This window comes from Solea solea, chromosome 4 (assembly GCF_958295425.1).
Source record: "Solea solea chromosome 4, fSolSol10.1, whole genome shotgun sequence".
Classification (NCBI taxonomy): domain Eukaryota; kingdom Metazoa; phylum Chordata; class Actinopteri; order Pleuronectiformes; family Soleidae; genus Solea; species Solea solea.
In genome coordinates, this window is record NC_081137.1 from 13,802,198 (window position 1) to 13,823,731 (window position 21,534).

Sequence of the window (21,534 nt, forward strand, 5' to 3'; positions counted from 1 at the left end):
TTCACACTCTGTCAGAGCTGTTGAACATTTGGAATGATGTTGGCTGGCACCTTTTATTCTCAAACACTTTGCAGGGGGCAGTAAGTGCCCATGATGTAATACTCAGACACAACTGTGAATACACTGAAATAAGAAAAGGCTCAAACAAAGGTTTGAATATAAGCTATAACTTATAAAAGTAAATTCTCTTAAGATGGTCTGTTTGATCAGCTTAGTGATCATCTTATAAGCCATGAGATAACCATCCATCTAGACGTGTCCTCCTGGGGGATTTCCCAGATGCAAACATCAATTTCTTCTATGACTTGGTCCCCTGCATTTGCGTCAGTCAGGAGCGGAAGTTCATGCGCAACACAGTCGAGATTTGCACATGCGGTTGCCCAGAAGTTCCTGCTGTAGGGGGTGACAAAAAAAGGGGGGTGGAAAAAAAAAACAATCAGCCTGACTAAAACCAGATGCATGTGTAGTGGGAGTTCTGTGTCTGCTGCTGCTGCTGCTCCTGTTGTTGTCGTGCGTGTTTTTACACACGACACAGCGTTTACATTACACAGAAAACACGTGGTGGCGTCGTTCGATGCTGTTTAATCGGCGCGTAATTACGCACGGTGGACCAGTGACACTCGCCCGGGATTCCACCATTTATCCGCCACTGTCTGTGTGTGTGTGTGTGTGTGTGTGTGTGTGTCTTTGGGGAGTGGCTTATCTGTGAAATCCAGACACCCCCCACCCTTCTGGGGTTTTTTTTCTCTTGTGATTCTCCGTTCACTTGAAAACTGCTGTCGCGTGGAAGTTGTGTGACAGTGTGCCTGTGCTGCAGATCCACACACATACACGCGCGCCCCTGGAACTCTCCACAGATCCGTCTATATCGCTGTGAAAACCTCCAGAAACAATGTGCACGTCTATTAAGGTGAGCGAGAACATTTAGTATCTGCTACTTTTTTTTTACGACAACTCTGTGGTGCAAGAATAATCCGAGTCTGCTTTTGTGCCAAACGTGACTCCGCTTCTCTCCTGCAGATGGCTGGCTGTGCAGCTCACACTTGTGGAATACTGCTGGATTACTGCAGAAAGATTTCTTTACTCCTCTGGGATTAGAGACAGTGTTGCTGCTGAGCGTCTTCTCTGTGAACAGCTGCAGGTTTTAGTCCTTCACCACACTTTGCTGAGATGTTTCCACAGTTCTATATCGTGATTGAAGTGCTGATTGCGATTCTCTCCATATCCGGCAACATACTGGTTTGCTGGGCTGTGGCCATCAACTCCACTTTGAAGAACGCCACCAACTATTTTCTGGTGTCTCTGGCTGTGGCGGATATTCTGGTCGGTTGCCTCGCCATCCCCTTTGCCATTACCATCAGCGTCGGCATAGTTCTGGACTTCTATGGATGTCTCTTCCTGGCCTGTTTTGTCCTGGTTCTGACCCAGAGCTCCATCTTCAGTCTGCTGGCCATTGCCATCGACAGATATTTGGCAGTCAAAATTCCTCTGAGGTGAGTGTGCAGACCAAGACTGTCAAAGTCAATTCGACTGTTATTAAAGTGTAATTATACAATCTGCAAGACTCTTGTTTTGGAACATTTCATCACAGTTCAGAAAACAGTGACCTGACTTTTTAAACCACGTGTTTTCTTTTTCTTTTTTTTTTTTGCATATTATGCAAAAGAAGTTGATTCAAATTTCCTTTCTCCATGTGCATCAACGTGCTCACCAAAATAATTAAATCCTGTCATGTTTTCCATAAGAAATGTTCAAAAATCTTTAGCTGCAACATCAACACCAGCTCTGAATGATTTATTGTTAAGATATTAACCTGTGTAATCTAATGCAAGGATGAGAACTTAAAGATATAAATTGTTTCTAACATTTGTCACATATAGAGAGTATAGAGAGTATCGTATTTTCCCTTTGGCAGGAAACGGAACATTTAAAAACAAATTGTGATGGCAATTTTAAAACAGCGAGTTGTTCGTCTTCTGTTTTCTGAGGACATCAAATGTTTATCAAAAGTCCTAACTTGGTAATCACATGAAACCTGTGGAGTCAGGGGACAGACTTAAACACTTAAGTGTTTGTTATCTAATCATGATTTCATCATCTGAGGGGTTTTGGTAATCTTGGTCATCTTGGTCATCTTATGAGTCAGAATCTCATTTTTGAGGAACTGGTTAAGTTTAGGCCTAACATTTGAATTGTGGTTCGTTTAAGATCGGGGTTAAACTTACTGGTCGTGGCTTGGGTGTCCAAATAATTGGAAATCAATGCAGTTTCCTTAAGAAGAATAGCAGTACAAACTTGTGTGTGTGTGTGTGTGTGTGTGGTGACAATGAAAAAAAATCCTCAACCCACTCCAAAACACAGTAGCCAATCAGCAGACAGCTTCCTAATGGTCCGAATCACAAACAAAAAAACACACAAGAGTCAGAGCAAACAAAATTCCGATCTTTGCAAATAAAAAGTGTATTTTGAAACAAATAAAATTCATTATTTTTTAATGATTCAATTTCCGTATTTTGATCTTGTGGTTCATTTTTGTTTGCTCAATTCATAAGGTGTTGCTTGCTTCGTGACAAGTATTATAAAATATTGACATATATCTAATTCCGTAGTAAATCAAGTGAAAAACAGGTGATTTTTTTCCATTATTTTTGCAAACAGTGGAATAGCCCCCTGGTGTCTGTTCAATATATTATTCTCGTGTTGGATTCAGTGTAAACACCAAGTTTTTGTTCATTTTTTGTTCCTTTTACTACATTAATTACAGCAGCAGATCCCTAAACAAAGTGTGTCTGAGTACTTGAAAGTAAGTAGCTAACTGTAACAGTAACAGCAGGCAGCCTTTAATATGACATCTCCTACAGCTCATTAACCGGTGTGTGTGTGTGTGTGTAATCAATACCTGTGTCACTTCCATTGAGCCTGATGGCAAAGGTCACAGAGCTCCAGCGTGCAGCTGCTGAGCGCGTCCGCCTCAGGAAACAGAGACAGGCGGGCACAGCACGGCGCTGCTTGATGTTTCCGTGAATTGAAGAATTTCAGCTTTATTATCAGATGGGACTCCTGTGTCTCCGGGTCTCCTGTGTTGTTTTTGGCTTTTCATATGATCGGGGAGTTGGCAGTTGGATTTTTTTTTTATTATTATTATTATTGTTTGAAAAGGCAAAATTCAGAGCAGGGAATGTTGTGGGCACTGGATGTGTTTCTGGGGGGGGCTGTTCATGCTTAAGGGCTGTTTGGCTCTGATGTGCTGTCATTTCAATTACGCTCAAACTCGGGCAAAAAAAGTTGGCAAAGACAGTTTTGACACCAGTCAGGGAGCAGGGCTGTCTGCCACCAGCCAAGTGGCTTGTAAAATCCACATTTCCACATGCTTGTTCTTGACTGAGGAATGAACGCCAAATCATAACACCACCTCTTATGCTGTACGTACAAACTTTGTAGAGGAGTTTAAACATCGATGCAACTACTGTTTTCTCTGTAAAAAAAAAAAAAGTATAGTGGCGTCACAGCATCCTGAGCAGATAATGAGGTCACACTCCAGCTGTGTGTGTTGAGATCCAAGCTCCTCTGTTCTTTGTTTTGGTAGATGGTGCAAGAATGCATGCATGTCGGCGCATGTGCACGCTGGTGAACACGCAGGTCCCTCCCTGTGCGGCAGTTGGCCCCTTCTCACGTTAATAACGGTGGTGACAGAGTCCAGTGAAGGTGAAAGTGACCTTTCAGATATTTCGTCCACCTTCTGACGGCAAAGAAGGTCTCAGATGAAAGCGTCTTTCACACACGGGATAAATCGCAAGAACCAACAATTAAAGATAGACTAGGTAGGATTTTTTTTTTTTTAAATGTATTATATTTTCTCCGGGTTCTCTGGTTTCCTCCCACATGTCCACTGGCAACCTGTCCAGGGTGTGACCCCGCCTTTCACCCTATGTCAGCTGGGATTGGCACCAGCAGGCCTGCGACCCTTATGTGCAGGATAAAGCAGTAGATGATGGATAGATGAATGGATGGATGGATGATAGCCTGTCAGCATTAGGTAAATCAAGTGATCTGAGAGAGGACCACACTGGTGCACCTCCTCTGGACTCAGATTACAGCCTGACAACTTAATGTGTAGCTTCACGGGAGGCAATTCAGAGAGAGAGAGAGAGAGAGAGAGTGAGTGCACACTCCTATTCCATTGTTCTACTACACCTACACAGGTCCCTTGGGTGGAATGATGGAATGAAAAAAAAACTGCTTTAAAGAAACTTAAAATGGAAAGAGTCGAAAAGAGTTTTGTACAATAAACACAATAAATGTGTGAGTTTTAAGAGATGGAAAGATCACCTCAGGTCATCTGCTGTGTATTAAATGAAAGTTTGACCGTCTGACATAGATATATGTTTGTGTGTGTGTGTGTGTGTGTGTGTGTGTGCGTGTATGGGAGGTCTCTTGAGTCTCCTCCCGTCTCAGAGAAGCGTGGGAGTTTGATGGTTCTGCCGAGGGTTTCAAGGACTGCACCCAAGATCTCGGATGTTGTTCCTGGAATCTGTTGAAGCCCCATTTTTGGGGGGGGAGGGACAGCCCCTGGTGCTCCTATCACGCTGGGACCACAGTTGTGTTTACTCCCCACATCTTCTCTAGCTCCTCTTTCAGACCTTCGGTATTCCTCTGGCTTGTTGGTGTTTAGGGTCTGAAATATTAACAAGCTGTAAGTGCGTTTACCTCATCCAACGTGTGTATGTGATGCTCAAACCCATCTTGGATAAACCCGACGGTGATGTTCTCGTAACATTCCACGTCCAGTGTTTTCAACAAGTCATTTTCTAGAATCCGTTGAAAGCCCGGCTCCCTAGTGCGTGATTAGTGTGTGTATGTTCAGCTCATATAACAAGTAATAATGTTTGGTGTGTGTTTCTGAGTGTGCGTGGTAGTTGTGGTGGAAAGAGGGGAGGGCTGGTTGGTTGGTGTTTATGCACTAATGTTTTCTGTGGGGACAAAAAAAAAAGTAAGCCATCGCGATATACGTCATCGAGTTTCAAAATGAAGATGCGTTCTAAGGTCCGTGTATATTTAACAGGTGTAGGTCACAGAGGTGGAGAATTAACACATGAGGAGAGATAAGAGACACGGATGGACTGTGAAAACGTCATATATGTTAATTATTAACCCAGAATGTGTATGAGAAAGAGTTTTTGAGCTTTGCTGAAGCCCAATTACTTCCCTATCCAGGGGAGAAGTAGCCACACCAGCAGCACCTCCTCCTCCTCCTCCTCCTCCTCTTTCGGTCATCTTCATTTTTCAAACACACCCTCATCATTCCCCTAATCTTGGTGGAGCTGTGTTTGACAGACTCTTCTGTCAAAGACAGAGACGGTGTGTAGGTCAAAGACCTACACACCGCATCATTTGGTGAAACAGACCAAAACACAAGCATAAACAGAGCTTGTGGGTCGTAACTGTTCCAGCCGTTCTGTGTGGAGTTTGCATGTGTGTGTGTGTGTGCACAGTCCAAAAAAAGGGTTAATTGGACACTCTAAATTACCCGTAGGTGTCAATGTGACAATTGTTCTCCATGTGATGCACTGGCGACCTGTCCAGGGTGTAACCCGGATTGGCACGGCGGAGGATAAAGCAGTAGACAATGGATGGGATGGATGTTTTCTTAATCTCTGATAGCATATAAATGATGTCTCAACAAAATACATTCTTATATAATGCGTCTTCAAACGCTGTCTCCAGGAAATGAGTTTTAGCCAAGATAAGATCCTCCAAAGTCATGGAGTCATGACTGTGTGTGTGAGTGTGGCCCGTCCGCAGCCCTTTGGGGCTCCAAATCTCTCCATGATAAAAGTGTTTTCACAGATGTTTGTGAAAAGGGGAAAGGGCAGAAGCACATGTTTTAAAGCCCATGAGAGGACAGACCAAAACACCCACTCAACACTCTCCTCCAGTGCTTGTACGCCCCGGCTGTTGTTTTCTTTAGGAGCTTTAGGATTTACTGGATCCACATCAGCAGCACTGCCTCGCCGTGTGGCCAGGGCAGTGAGCCTCCTCCTGCCTCAGGCTGCAGATTCAGCACATTAGATCTTATTCATTTAAATGGGCTGGTGTAAGAGTCTTCTTGTCTCTGGTTCAGCACATGCAGGGGCGTGGTTAAGTGCCATGCTTGATGTATATATCTGACATACAGAGAGTGAGATGCATCATCGTGAACAGCAGCCTGAAATTACCCTGCAAGTTGCTGTGGAGACTAAATCACTGTCAGTGCCGTGTGATGTTCATTCAACATGTTTAATATTAACGTCGACATTTCCATCGCAATGTGTTTTGGAGGAAATTTGAAGCTGATTCCGATGAAGAGTCCTTCATCGGAAAACAGGCTCTGGCAAAACTATCAGACCTGCCTGAGGGAGCATTTGTGTGTCGACAGCATAACATGGTGTTGCCAGGTGACACGAGATCCAAACACCACTACAACACAAAAAGAGAAGTGTGCGACTGACAGACTTAATTATCACTGTGTGAACTCGTTGGATCAAGGTTTGAATGTAAAGGCCTTTTATTTGTATTTAAAAGTGGAGCTTATCATAAAGACAGGAAACAAGGGGAGAGCAGGTGAGCCTAGATCTGTTTGAAGATAAATGATAATTAATCTTGTTTGATGCAAACTCGTTGCAGGGATATGATGTTTTCAGTAAGAACAAGTGCCCATGTCTGGTTCCTGGTGCAGGGGGCGCTCACATTACAGTGAACTATCCCTTTAAAGCTGTGGTTTTTAGGATCACTGGAAAATAGTCTGTTGCTTATGGAATTAGATTTGTGTCAACACTTGTCACGATGCAAGCAACACTTTTAAGAAGCAAACAAGACTTTATGAATTTATGAGCAAACAAAAATGAACCACACTATCAAAATACACAAATTGCAAACAAAATACCGATTTAATCATTCAAAAATTGTATTTTATTTGTTTGAAAATAGACTTTTTGTTTGTAAAGATCGGAATTTTGTTTCATCTGACTCTTTTGCGTTTGTGCTCCCTCACTTGTTCTTTGCGCTCCCTGATTTGTTTTTTGTGCCGTGGTATTGTGTTTGCGATTCTAACCATTTGTTTGCGATTTACAAAGTTTCCCCCGTCGACAGCTAACGTTTATAATCTGACAACCGTACAACTGTTTTGTCGGAGGTAGTTCCAGATGGACAGCGACTCCAAGCCTGTGACTACTTGTGGTCCATTGAGCTGTCGCTCCAAAACTCAGTAGCCAATCAGCAGGCAGCTTCCTAAGCCCCACCCATTGTCAGAATCGCAAAACACTACCAAACCCACGTTGATAAAAGTGAATGGAGGAATGAACAACTGTTAAAGGAAACATGATAATTATGTACTTTACAGTGTATAATAACAAACAGAAATGGGTTATATTGCCAAGCAAATAACACACAAAGATTTGTTATTTGTGTCTGGATTTCAGTCGCAAAATCCGTATGGGACTGAAGAAGACGCTGTCGATCAAAAAGTGGTTGTGCCTTTTAGACAGTCCCTCCAATCCTGCATCCACGCCTGGTCACTGGTCTATTTACTCCCTAGAGACACTGAGCTTCCCTGGAAGTGAGGATGTTACCGTGTTTATCCAATCGCAGAGACACTGAGCTTCCCTGGAAGTGACGCAGCACAGTGAAAAAAAGCCATTCTGTGCTCTCTCGTAGAGATTCCACTGGTTTTAATGCTCCGTGCTGCTGCAGGAATGTAGAAACAATCGTGCGCCTTAAGTAATGAAATGTAAACACAGCAGTACATTGTGCATTTATTTTATGACATTTCAGAGGAAATGTCTTAGAGCAATCGCCTCCTGCAAATAGCATTTGAAGTGGATTTAAGGCCAAGCTGCTCTCACACGACGCTCCGCTGGACTATGCAGTAATTGCTTCACAGTGTCAGATGCACTTCTAGGCTGTATATTGTGAACTAAGGTTGGAATTTGAACTTTACCCCAAATTTTAACAGATATCCAAATTTTGGACAAAAAAATATAACCTTTGTCCATGCCCTCATATGCAGCTTGGAATGTGTGGCAGTCTGACGAGCACGACGGCACAGAGAAGTGAATGGGATGTGTGGAGAATGGAAGCATGCAAAACAAATACAGACGCAGTCACACTGCTGTCATACGTGTAATTGGGACGAGCACAGGATGGAGAGAGTCAGGTGGAAGGTGTGGGGACACGACATGGACATGATGAGCTTTGAAGCCTCTGCACACTCACCCATCTCCCATCTTGTGGGCAGCGTGCTGTATTATTTAAGGCCCCCTGGGGCGAGCAGCCACAGGACCAAAGCTGGATTCACACACACACACGGATGAATAATTGACCACTGGGATTTTTATAATTATCAGATCCTATGACTGTGTTTGGTCTCAGAGGCTGACTGATATAATAATGATTAAGCAACCTCGTTGTTCCAGGTTATGTGACTTTCATTCTATTGGCAAATTAATTGCATCTAAAACTACACATGAAAGCTACTTCCTCATAGCCTGCCGTTCGCTGTCATCACCCACCGCCTTTAATAAGTTCATAAATAATGATGGTGTGGATAAGAACTGTTCCTTATTTACTCGATTGCTCGTCACCAAAAACACAGACAAACAGGATCAACAAGGGGGATTTCATGTTTTCACATGTCTGAACAATGAGCCACAGTTCTTTCAGATTTTTTTTTTTAACACATAACAGGAAAAAAACACACTGATGATAAGTGTAGAACTAAAACAATCGTGTGTACATAACAAATGTGATGCTAAATATGATTATTAATTATTCAATTGTAGACGAGTGATGTTGGTTACTTCTCACTAATCACCTACACATCATAATCAGCACAAGGTGAATGTGTCTTCCTGAAGTAGTGTGACCGGTTCCTCTTTTTTTTTTTTTTAATCTTCCTCCTCGGCTATTTGTGGCTCACTGAGAGTCTGTGTTTGTGTCTGCAGTGACCTGCTCTCCTTCTCTATGCACTGCTCGCATTATGTCTGAAAATAGTGCCCTTTATGCAGTGACAAGTGCTTCATCCACACTACTGTGTTTTCTGCTGTGGATACACCTGCCGTCCACTGTACACAGGCATTTCAGAGTGATTTTGTAAAACGCTGCTGGCTCAGTTTTTGGAAACTCTGGGGCAGCAAATTAACCCTTAAACACACCTAGACACATTTTTGTGTTTTTTGGCTTTTAATTTCTAGAATATTTTAACCTTTTTTTCGTGCATATTGTTATTTTTTTTTTACATTTTTACAACGTTAACTAAAATCCTCACACTAACTCACCTACGCACCAACATGTGCACATTGAAATCCATTCAAATCACTATTTTTGATGCATCATGACAAAAACAATTTAATAAATTTTTTATGAGCACATTTTGGTGCTCTAGGTGTGTTAACGTGAACGAATTCTGACATTGCAAAAAAAATAATAGTGCATATAAATAAATGTTTCTTTCACATATACCAGGCTGCAATAATCCAGTTTGCATGAAGTACATTGAAAATAATTCATTTGTTGTGTTTTTTTTAGACCATAACATGAAGGTACAATTTAACAAAAACTTGGGAATTTAAGGGTTAAAAGTTTATAAATTCATTAATATTTGATATGCATGGAAAGGGCTGATGGATTAAAACATTTAAAAAAAATGTATACAATTTTAATAGTGTAATTTTTTATGAATGCATTTTGGTGCTCTGGGTGTGTTCATGTAACGTTTTTGTCTAAGGGTTAATCTGGATGGCTACAAAAGAGACCTTTAAAAATAGTATGTAAACCTGCCACGAGAGTTAGTTTGTAATAATTGAATAACGTCTGCCTTTCCATTTGTATGCTGCCCAATTTACACCAAAATGATACAATTTACTGCTTTTTATGATGAGATAAATTGAATATGAGCAGAATGTTGTTAAGTCCATAGGTCTGGCACACAATATGTTATATTTCTCATGTGGCCAATTTAGAGTGTCCAATTAACAATGAGGGGATTGGGTACCTTGCTTACCTTACCAAGTTCCCTTCCACTGAGCCATGGGCTGCCCCAATCAGTGTGTTTACATAACATTACAAGAAAATGACCCGAGTCACTGCAATACAGTCACTTGACATGGTAATTTCAAGTTAATTTATTGAAAAATAGATAATTTTTTTAGACGACTTTATTGAAAATACAGCGTAGACATTTAATAAACAGATGTATATTATAATATAACAAGTAAAAATGAGTGAATATAAGTAGAAGCTAATAAGTGAGAAACCCTGGTGTTTGTGTTAAGAAGCGAGGTTTACTATACTATAGTATACAATTCAACAAGAAGAAAAAAGAAGAACTGAATGTAGAATGAAGAACTGAATGTTGTTAATGGTGTGTCTGATAAGGTGTGTGTGTGACTCTGTGTGCGCGCGTGTATTCATGAGGCTAGTAGTCGCTTCCTTCTGGACGTAATGATATCTTTTGGTGTTTGCTGTAACCATAAATAAAGGCTAACGAGCCACTTAATGAGAGACTGCAGAGACAGCACGGACGCTCAACCGCTAATTAGACCCAAATGGCACCGGCTTGTGATGGTTTAGTTGACTGAAATGTCCCTGGACGGTTACGCAGAGTTTGTCAGGAGGAGTTGTGTTTGTAAATGCCCGTGTTTTAACCAGCGTGGGTGAACCCAATTTTACGACTAGTTTATAAAGACACGGATGATATTGTAATCTGTAATCTGTAGAGAGGGGAGAGGGCAGGTGGAAGAGAGCCTGGAGATGACGTTTGGTGACGTGCAAGAGGAGGGATAGTGATTATATTGGACAAAGGATGTCAAGGATGGAGCTGCTGCGCTGGAGGTAATGAGGAAGACGACAGAGAAGGTTCATGGATGTTGTGAGGGAGGACATGAGGACAGTTGGTGTAACAGAAGAGGACACAAAGATGGAGGCAAACAATCGCTGAAAAGCCGAAAGACGAATACATTTTACACACATTTTTCTTGCAGGTTGGACTTTTCAAAAGTGAGGGCTATTATGCATCTCCACTGGTCTCATGATTCTTAGATTGGGATTATCATTTCACCAATTCAGTTTAATTGGATTCCACGATCCATGGCATCCCCAATTTTCTATATTAACTACGTTTTCTTCAGTTAGTATAAGCAGCGATGTAGATATGAACGTAAATACGACTTTGAACAACTCTTTATTTATTTTAAGTTCATCGACAAGGATTTGGCAGATGGCTTTGTCGATGACACATGAGCTCAAGCTCTGCTCGTCATTCACTCACACTTTACCGATGACTAAGCAACACTGCAAATTGTTGCTGCATAAGTTGAGCTGCAAAAGCGCGCGTTGTCAGATGAATTATTTGTGGCATCTCCAGCTAAGACTGTCACATGTGCGTGCGCAAGAGCATCAGCCTGTATGTGTGTGTGTGTGTGTGTGTGAGTCATTACCATGCGGTCGCTCGCCTGAGTGACTTTGAGCAAACAGCTTCACTGGCTTCCAGTGCATTTCATGTGATGTGGACAGTCAGGACACTTGTGTGAATCAGCTCAGAATTTCACATTATATTTCTATCAAGCCGTGGCTCTACGGGGATCATCCAGAATCTGTAAAATCCGATACAGCACTAAGTCAAGAGAGAGATTAAAATGAAGAACCCCAGCAGTTTCTGTGTGTTTTCTCCTGAGCTGTGTTTCTTTTGAAAGATTTCTTTATTGGGGGATGCTTGGAATACAGTGCAACATACAAAACATGTACATAGTACAAAGGATCTTCTCAGGTTTACAGTGAGACACAAGCTCAGTAATCCAATCCATTACATAATTACAATGATGGCACATTTGTTTTTTTTTGTGTTGCCTGCTTTCTTTATCACACTGTGTGCATGTGGTCACTGAAACACCACACTAAGCATACATACATGTATATTCACTCACAGGCGATGCAGGATGTGCGTCGTTACAGCGCACACATGAGTTTGCTCAGTGTGTGTTTAATCAGGATTAGTGGCAAAGTAACACCAGCTGATTGTTTAGGTTTTACGGGTCATGTTTCAGAATTATTGAGGCTTATAATTGTACCTTCCGCATCACAAGGTGAGTTGCTGTGCTGAGATCATCAACGGCAACACCATTTCCCCGGAAGTTTATTTATTTTGATTTTTGACTACAAGTCATTCTACAGAGGTGAAAGTGTGCTTATTCAAGAGTTCATGTACTTTTTCACGCCACTATAAGTCACTGCATTAGCTCTTATTGTACAGTATATACAATAACCATGACAACAGCTTATGTAGAATGTCATCACATATAGATTGAGTGAAAAGCTGTTTTTAGAATAGTTAAAATTAACTTTGCTGCAGCTTGCTGCTTACATGTGTATAATCATACCATCAAACCAGTATTCAAAAATAATTTAAAAACTCATTTGTAACTGATTCTTTTTTACAGTGACTTGTTACCAAATGTTGTGGAGTGTTCAAATGTGCTTGTCTTGTAAACACATTTTAAACGCTGCATATTATGTGCAGGGTCTGGCGTTTCCCGCAGAACTCGAATAAAACTGCACGACCAATTTCCAAAACAGAGGACTCAACTCAAATGTATTTATAGAGCACATTTTAAAAAAAAAAACTCACAGAATGACGTCAAAAAAGTCAGTACAAATAGAAAGCATTAAAACATTTCAAAACGATACAGAGCCCCTGGAGTCCAGGGGCCCGTTTCAGAAAGCAGGTTCAACAAACTCTGAGTTAAAACCTTAACTCTAGGTTGACCAACTACGAGTTTTCGGTTTCAGAACAGCTGATCAGCATTAGTACAATCAACTCTGGGTATGTTCACTCTGAGTTAAGCGTAAGCTCTGATACTACGATTCACCATGGCAACGGGTAAACAAAGAGCACAGCCTTCATTTTAATCCGGTTGAGCAGAAATATTAACGCAAGCCAATGACCATGACATTTAGTCAATAAATGAACACTTACATTTTATACAGTGTAATCCATTCATTCATCATTTAACAGACTTTAATTTCATTAATGGATGATAAAAGGCTGCAGTCCTACCATATGTTACATTTGATTTGATATTCATTCATTTATTTATGAGACAGAAACTGAAGATGAGAATATGGATCAAACTGATAAAACGTAGTTTACTTATGGACCTATAATTATAAAGTCCAACTTAAGTGTCGATGTTCAAACTGACTCACTTTTTTTACTATTTTACATTAAAACATCTTAAAACATCTAGTAGCTCAATGCTATTTCATGACTATATTTCGACGTGTAAATATAAACGCAGTCACTGAAATGCTGTCAAAGCACATTAAGATTTCGTCTGCAGCGAGATTCTAAAAGTCACTTCTAAACTACATTGAAGAATTGACTACACAGAATCACAGTGTTGGTGCCAATTACGAGGGAGACATGAGCTCCCCTGCAAACATGATTTGTGAGATTTTGGGGGGAGTCTCTAAAATATTGGCAAAATATTGTTTTTTGATTCATTTGATTCAGATGTGACGTGTGTGTGGAGGTTGAATTCGATATGTAGCTGACTTACGTGCCTATATGTGCTGACTTGCCCTGAAAAGTATTTTTTTTATTATTATTATTTATTTTTTTAATAATCAAATTAATGTGTGTCTGAATTCAATTACTTTTTCAGTATGTTATGATTATATTTCCAGAAAGAATATGGTTATTTTTTGTGAAGCTGAGCTGGATTTTCCATATGTCATTAAACGCATCATAGCTCCGTGGACCTGCTCCAGTAGAATTGCTGGCCTTTCGTTGAAGCTGCCATTTCCTATTTTGTTATAACTTTGACTGACGTGTGTCGTCAGCCAATCAAAAGACCTACATCATTTCCGGTAGTTCGAGTGTTAATGATAAATTTATAAAAAAATTTAGAAGTGGTGAGGACAAAACTGTTGATCATAAATAGCTGACGCCTATGCTTTTGTGGAAGCTTGTTTTTGTGTCATATAATGGCTTGTGAAATTGCCGTTGCTGAGTGAAATAACGGAAGATGTGGTGGTAACGATGCAGTAGCCTATAGATGCGCAGTGGTGTGCGTGTGCGCTGTGATTGTTGCAGATCAACTGTCTCGTGAATATAGTGCATAATAGTGTGTTTTGTATGTGGTTGTGTTTGTGCGTGTTTTTTTTTTTTTTACTAAAAGGCCCTGACTGAAACCCCACGTTATGCTACTGCTTATTTATGACATACTATACTATGACGTTTTTGACATCTTTTGGACGACATACTATACTATGACGTTTTTGACATCTTTTGGACGACATACTATACTATGACGTTTTTGACCGATTTTGGACGACATACTATACTATGACGTTTTTGACCGATTTTGGACGACATACTATACTATGACGTTTTTGACATATTTTGGACGACATACTATACAATGACGTTTTTTGACTGATTTTGGACGACATACTATACTATGACTTTTTTGACTGATTTTGGACGACATACTATACTATGACTTTTTTGACCGATTTTGGACGACATACTATACTATGACTTTTTTGACTGATTTTGGACGACATACTATACTATGATGTTTTTGACTGATTTTGGACGACATACTATACTATAAGTTTTTTTGACTGATTTTGGACGACATACTATACTATGATGTTTTTGACTGATTTTGGACGACATACTATACTATAAGTTTTTTTTACTGATTTTGGACGACATACTATGCTATGATGTTTTTGGGTCATTTTGGACGACATACTATAGTATGACTTTTTTGACTGATTTTGGACGACATACTATACTGTGACTTTTATGGTTGATTTTGGACGACATACTATACTATGACTTTTTTGACCGATTTTGGACGACATACTCTACTGTGACTTTTATGGTTGATTTTGGACGACATACTATACTATGACTTTTTTGACCGATTTTGGACGACATACTATACTATGACGTTTTTGACTGATTTTGGACGACATACTATACTATGACGTTTTTTGACTGATTTTGGATGACATACTATACTATGACTTTTTTGACCGATTTTGGACGACATACTTTTCTATGACGTTTTTGGCACATTTTGGACGACAAACTATACTATGAAGTTTTTGGGTCATCTGGACAACATACTATAGTATGACTTTTTTGACTGATTTTGGACGACATACTATTGGACGACATACTATACTATGACTTTTTTGACCGATTTTGGACGACATACTATAGTATGACTTTTTTGACTGATTTTGGACGACATACTATACTATGACGTTTTTGACCGATTTTGGAAGACATACTATACTATGACATTTTTGACTGATTTTGGACGACATACTATACTATGACGTTTTTGGCTCATTTTGGACGACATACTATAGTATGACTTTTTTGACTGATTTTGGACGACATACTATACTATGACGTTTTTGGGTCATTTTGGACGACATACTATAGTATGACTTTTTTGACTGATTTTGGACTACATACTATACTATGATGTTTTTTGGTGATTTTGGACGACATACTATACTATGACGTTTTTGACTGATTTTGGACGACATACTATACTATGACGTTTTTGGGTCATTTTGGACGACATACTATAGTATGACTTTTTTGACTGATTTTGGACTACATACTATACTATGATGTTTTTTGGTGATTTTGGACGACATACTATACTATGACGTTTTTGGGTCATTTTGGACGACATACTATACTATGACGTTTTTGACTGATTTCGGACATCATACTATACTATGACTTTTTTGACCGATTTTGGACGACATACTATACTATGACTTTTTTGACCGATTTTGGACGACATACTTAACTATGACGTTTTTGACCGATTTTGGACGACATACTATACTATGACGTTTTTGACCGATTTTGGACGACATACTATACTATGACTTTTTTGACGACATACTATACTATGACGTTTTTGACCGATTTTGGACGACTTACTTTACTATGACGTTTTTGGGTCATTTTGGAAGACATATTATACTATGACTTTTTTGACTGATTTTGGACGACATACTATACTATGACGTTTTTGACCGATTTTGGACGACATACTATACTATGACTTTTTTGACCGATTTTGGACGACATACTATACTATGACATTTTTTGGTGATTTTGGACGACATACTATACTATGACTTTTTTGACCGATTTTGGACAACATACTATACTATGACGTTTTTGACCGATTTTGGACGACATACTATACTATAACTTTTTTGACCGATTTTGGACGACATACTATACTGTGACGTTTTTGACCGATTTTGGAAGACATACTATACTATGACTTTTTTGACCGATTTTGGACTACATACTATACTATGACGTTTTTTGGTGATTTTGGACGACATACTATACTATGACGTTTTTGGGTCATTTTGGACGACATACTATACTATGACTTTTTTGACTGATTTTGGACGACATACTATACTATGACGTTTTTGACTGATTTCGGACATCATACTATACTATGAGTTTTTTGACCGATTTTGGACAACATACTGTACTATGACTTTTTTGACCGATTTTGGACGACATATTTAACTATGACGTTTTTGACCGATTTTGGACGACATACTATACTATGACGTTTTTGACTGATTTTGGACGACATACTATACTATGATGTTTTTGACCGATTTTGGACGACATACTATTCTATGACCTTTTTGACCGATTTTGGACGACATACTATACTATGACGTTTTTGGGTGATTTTGGACAACATACTATACTATGACTTTTTGTCGTCATGTTGGACAACATACTGTATAGAGGTACTGCATGTTTGGTGTAGAGGTTAGTGCTTTTGGTTTGCAGCGAAAAGACCCGGGTTCAATCCCTGGTTGTAGCAAGGTCTTTCTGCAATGGTGTGACTTATAGGTATCACTTTGGACAACATACATTTTTGGGTGATATTGGACGACATACTATACTATGACGTTTTTGACCGATTTTGGACGACATACTATACTATGACGTTTTTGACCGATTTTGGACGACATACTATACTATGACTTTTTTGACCGATTTTGGACGACATACTATACTATAACTTTTTTGACCGATTTTGGACGACATACTATACTGTGACGTTTTTGACCGATTTTGGAAGACATACTATACAATGACTTTTTTGACCGATTTTGGACTACATACTATACTATGACGTTTTTGGGTCATTTTGGACGACATACTATACTATGACGTTTTTGGGTCATTTTGGACGACATACTATACTATGACTTTTTTGACTGATTTTTGACGACATACTATACTATGACGTTTTTGACTGATTTCGGACATCATACTATACTATGACTTTTTTGACCAATTTTGGACGACATACTGTACTATGACTTTTTTGACCGATTTTGGACGACATACTTAACTATGACGTTTTTGACCGATTTTGGACGACATACTATACTATGACGTTTTTGACTGATTTTGGACGACATACTTTACTATGACGTTTTTGACCGATTTTGGACAACATACTAAACTATGACTTTTTGTTGTCATGCTGGACAACATACTGCGTAGAGGTACTGCATGTTTGGTGTAGAGGTTAGTGCTTTTGGTTTGCAGCGAAAAGACCCGGGTTCAATCCCTGGTTGGAGCAAGTTCTTTCTGCAATGGTGTGACTTATAGGTATCACTTTGGACAACATACATTTTTGGGTGATATTGGATGACATACTATACTATGACGTTTTTGACCGATTTTGGACGACATACTATACTATGACTTTTTTGACTGATTTTGGAAGACATACTATACTATGACGTTTTTTTGACTGATTTTGGACGACATACTATATGTACTATGACGTTTTTTGGTGATTTGGGACGACATACTATACTATGACGTTTTTGACCGATTTTGGACGACATACTATACTATGACGTTTTTTACCGATTTTGGACGACTTACTATACTATGACGTTTTTGGGTCATTTTGGACGGCATACTATACTATGACTTTTTTGACCGATTTCGGACGACATACTTTTCTATGACGTTTTTGGCTAATTTTGGACAACATACTATACTATGACTTTTTTGGGTGATTTTGGACGACATACTTTACTATGAAGTTTTTGGGTCATCTGGACAACATACTATAGTATGACTTTTTTGACTGATTTTGGACGACATACTATACTATGATGTTTTTGACCGATTTTGTACGACATACTATACTATGACTTTTTTGGGTGATTTTGTACGACATACTATACTATGACTTTTTTGACAGATTTTGGACGACATACTATAGTATGACTTTTTTGACTGATTTTGGACGACATACTATACTATGACGTTTTTGACCGATTTTGGAATACATACTATACTATGACGTTTTTGACTGATTTTGGACGACATACTATACTATGACGTTTTTGGCTCATTTTGGACAACATACTATAGTATGACTTTTTTGACTGATTTTGGACGACATACTATACTATAATGTTTTTGACCGATTTTTGACGACATACTATACTATGACGTTTTTGGGTCATTTTGGACGACATACTATAGTATGACTTTTTTTGACTGATTTTGGACGACATACTATACTATGACGTTTTTGGGTCATTTTGGACGACATACTATAGTATGACTTTTTTGACTGATTTTGGACTACATACTATACTATGATGTTTTTTGGTGATTTTGGACGACATACTATACTATGACGTTTTTGGGTCATTTTGGACGACATACTATACTATGACGTTTTTGACTGATTTCGGACATCATACTATACTATGACTTTTTTGACCGATTTTGGACGACATACTATACTATGACTTTTTTGACCGATTTTGGACGACATACTATACTATGACGTTTTTGGGTCATTTTGGACGACATACTATAGTATGACTTTTTTAACTGATTTTGGACTACATACTATACTATGATGTTTTTTGGTGATTTTGGACGACATACTAAACAATGACTTTTATGGTTGATTTTGGACGACATACTATACTATGACGTTTTTTGACTGATTTTGGATGACATACTATACTATGACTTTTTTGACCGATTTTGGACGACATACTTTACTATGATGTTTTTGACCGATTTTGTACGACATACTATACTATGACTTTTTTGGGTGATTTTGGACGACATACTATACTATGACTTTTTTGACAGATTTTGGACGACATACTATACTATGACTTTTTTGACCGATTTTGGACGACATACTATAGTATGACTTTTTTGACTGATTTTGGACGACATACTATACTATGACGTTTTTGACCGATTTTGGAAGACATACTATACTATGACGTTTTTGACTGATTTTGGACGACATACTATACTATGACGTTTTTGACTCATTTTGGACGACATACTATAGTATGACTTTTTTGACTCATTTTGGACGACATACTATACTATGACGTTTTTGGGTCATTTTGGACGACATACTATAGTATGACTTTTTTGACTGATTTTGGACTACATACTATACTATGATGTTTTTTGGTGATTTTGGACGACATACTATACTATGACGTTTTTGGGTCATTTTGGACGACATACTATACTATGACGTTTTTGACTGATTTCGGACATCATACTATACTATGACTTTTTTGACCGATTTTGGACGACATACTATACTATGACTTTTTTGACCGATTTTGGACGACATACTTAACTATGACGTTTTTGACCGATTTTGGACGACATACTATACTATGACGTTTTTGACCGATTTTGGACGACATACTATACTATGACTTTTTTGACGACATACTATACTATGACGTTTTTGACCGATTTTGGACGACATACTATATTATGACGTTTTTGGGTCATTTTGGACGACGTACTATAGTATGACTTTTTTAACTGATTTTGGACTACATACTATACTATGATGTTTTTTGGTGATTTTGGACGACATACTAAACAATGACTTTTATGGTTGATTTTGGACGACATACTATACTATGACGTTTTTTGACTGATTTTGGATGACATACTATACTATGACTTTTTTGACCGATTTTGGACGACATACTTTACTATGATGTTTTTGACCGATTTTGTACGACATACTATACTATGACTTTTTTGGGTGATTTTGGACGACATACTATACTATGACTTTTATGGGTGATTTTGGACGACATACTATACTATGACTTTTTTGACCGATTTTGGACGACATACTATAGTATGACTTTTTTGACTGATTTTGGACGACATACTATAGTATGACTTTTTTGACTGATTTTGGACGACATACTATACTATAATGTTTTTTACCGATTTTGGACGACATACTATACTATGATGTTTTTGACCGATTTTGGACGACATACTATACTATGACGTTTTTGGGTCATTTTGGACGACATACTATAGTATGACTTTTTTGACTGATTTTGGACGACATACTATACTATGACGTTTTTGACCGATTTTGGAAGACATACTATACTATGACTTTTTTGACCGATTTTGGACTACATACTATACTATGACGTTTTTTGGTGATTTTGGACGACATACTATACTATGACGTTTTTGGGTCATTTTGGACGACATACTATACTATGACTTTTTTGACTGATTTTGGACGACATACTATACTATGACGTTTTTGACTGATTTCGGACATCATACTATACTATGAGTTTTTTGACCGATTTTGGACAACATACTGTACTATGACTTTTTTGACCGATTTTGGACGACATATTTAACTATGACGTTTTTGACCGATTTTGGACGACATACTATACTATGACGTTTTTGACTGATTTTGGACGACATACTATAGTATGACTTTTTTGACTGATTTTGGACGACATACTATACTATGATGTTTTTGAACGATTTTGGACGACATACTATTCTATGACCTTTTTGACCGATTTTGGACGACATACTATACTATGACTTTTTTGACTGATTTTGGACTACATACTATACTATGATGTTTTTTGGTGATTTTGGACGACATACTATACTATGACGTTTTTGGGTCATTTTGGACGACATACTATACTATGACGTTTTTGACTGATTTCGGACATCATACTATACTATGACTTTTTTGACCGATTTTGGACGACATACTATACTATGACTTTTTTGACCGATTTTGGACGACATACTTAACTATGACGTTTTTGACCGATTTTGGACGACATACTATACTATGACGTTTTTGACCGATTTTGGACGACATACTATACTATGACTTTTTTGACGACATACTATACTATGACGTTTTTGACCGATTTTGGACGACATACTATATTATGACGTTTTTGGGTCATTTTGGACGACGTACTATAGTATGACTTTTTTAACTGATTTTGGACTACATACTATACTATGATGTTTTTTGGTGATTTTGGACGACATACTAAACAATGACTTTTATGGTTGATTTTGGACGACATACTATA

General features: G+C 38.6%; 1 protein-coding gene across 1 annotated transcript in view; it reads left to right on the plus strand.

Moving 5' to 3' along the window:
* The first annotated feature begins 432 nt into the window (after nt 1-432).
* adora2b (adenosine A2b receptor) overlaps nt 433-21,534 on the plus strand; it is a 34,211-nt gene continuing 13,109 nt past the window's right edge. Inside the window, exons 1-2 of the mRNA XM_058627557.1 lie at nt 433-910; nt 1,021-1,493. Of these exons, the coding sequence (XP_058483540.1) occupies nt 1,171-1,493 (323 nt within the window). The 5' untranslated portion in view covers nt 433-910; nt 1,021-1,170. The remainder of the gene's footprint in view (nt 911-1,020; nt 1,494-21,534) is intronic.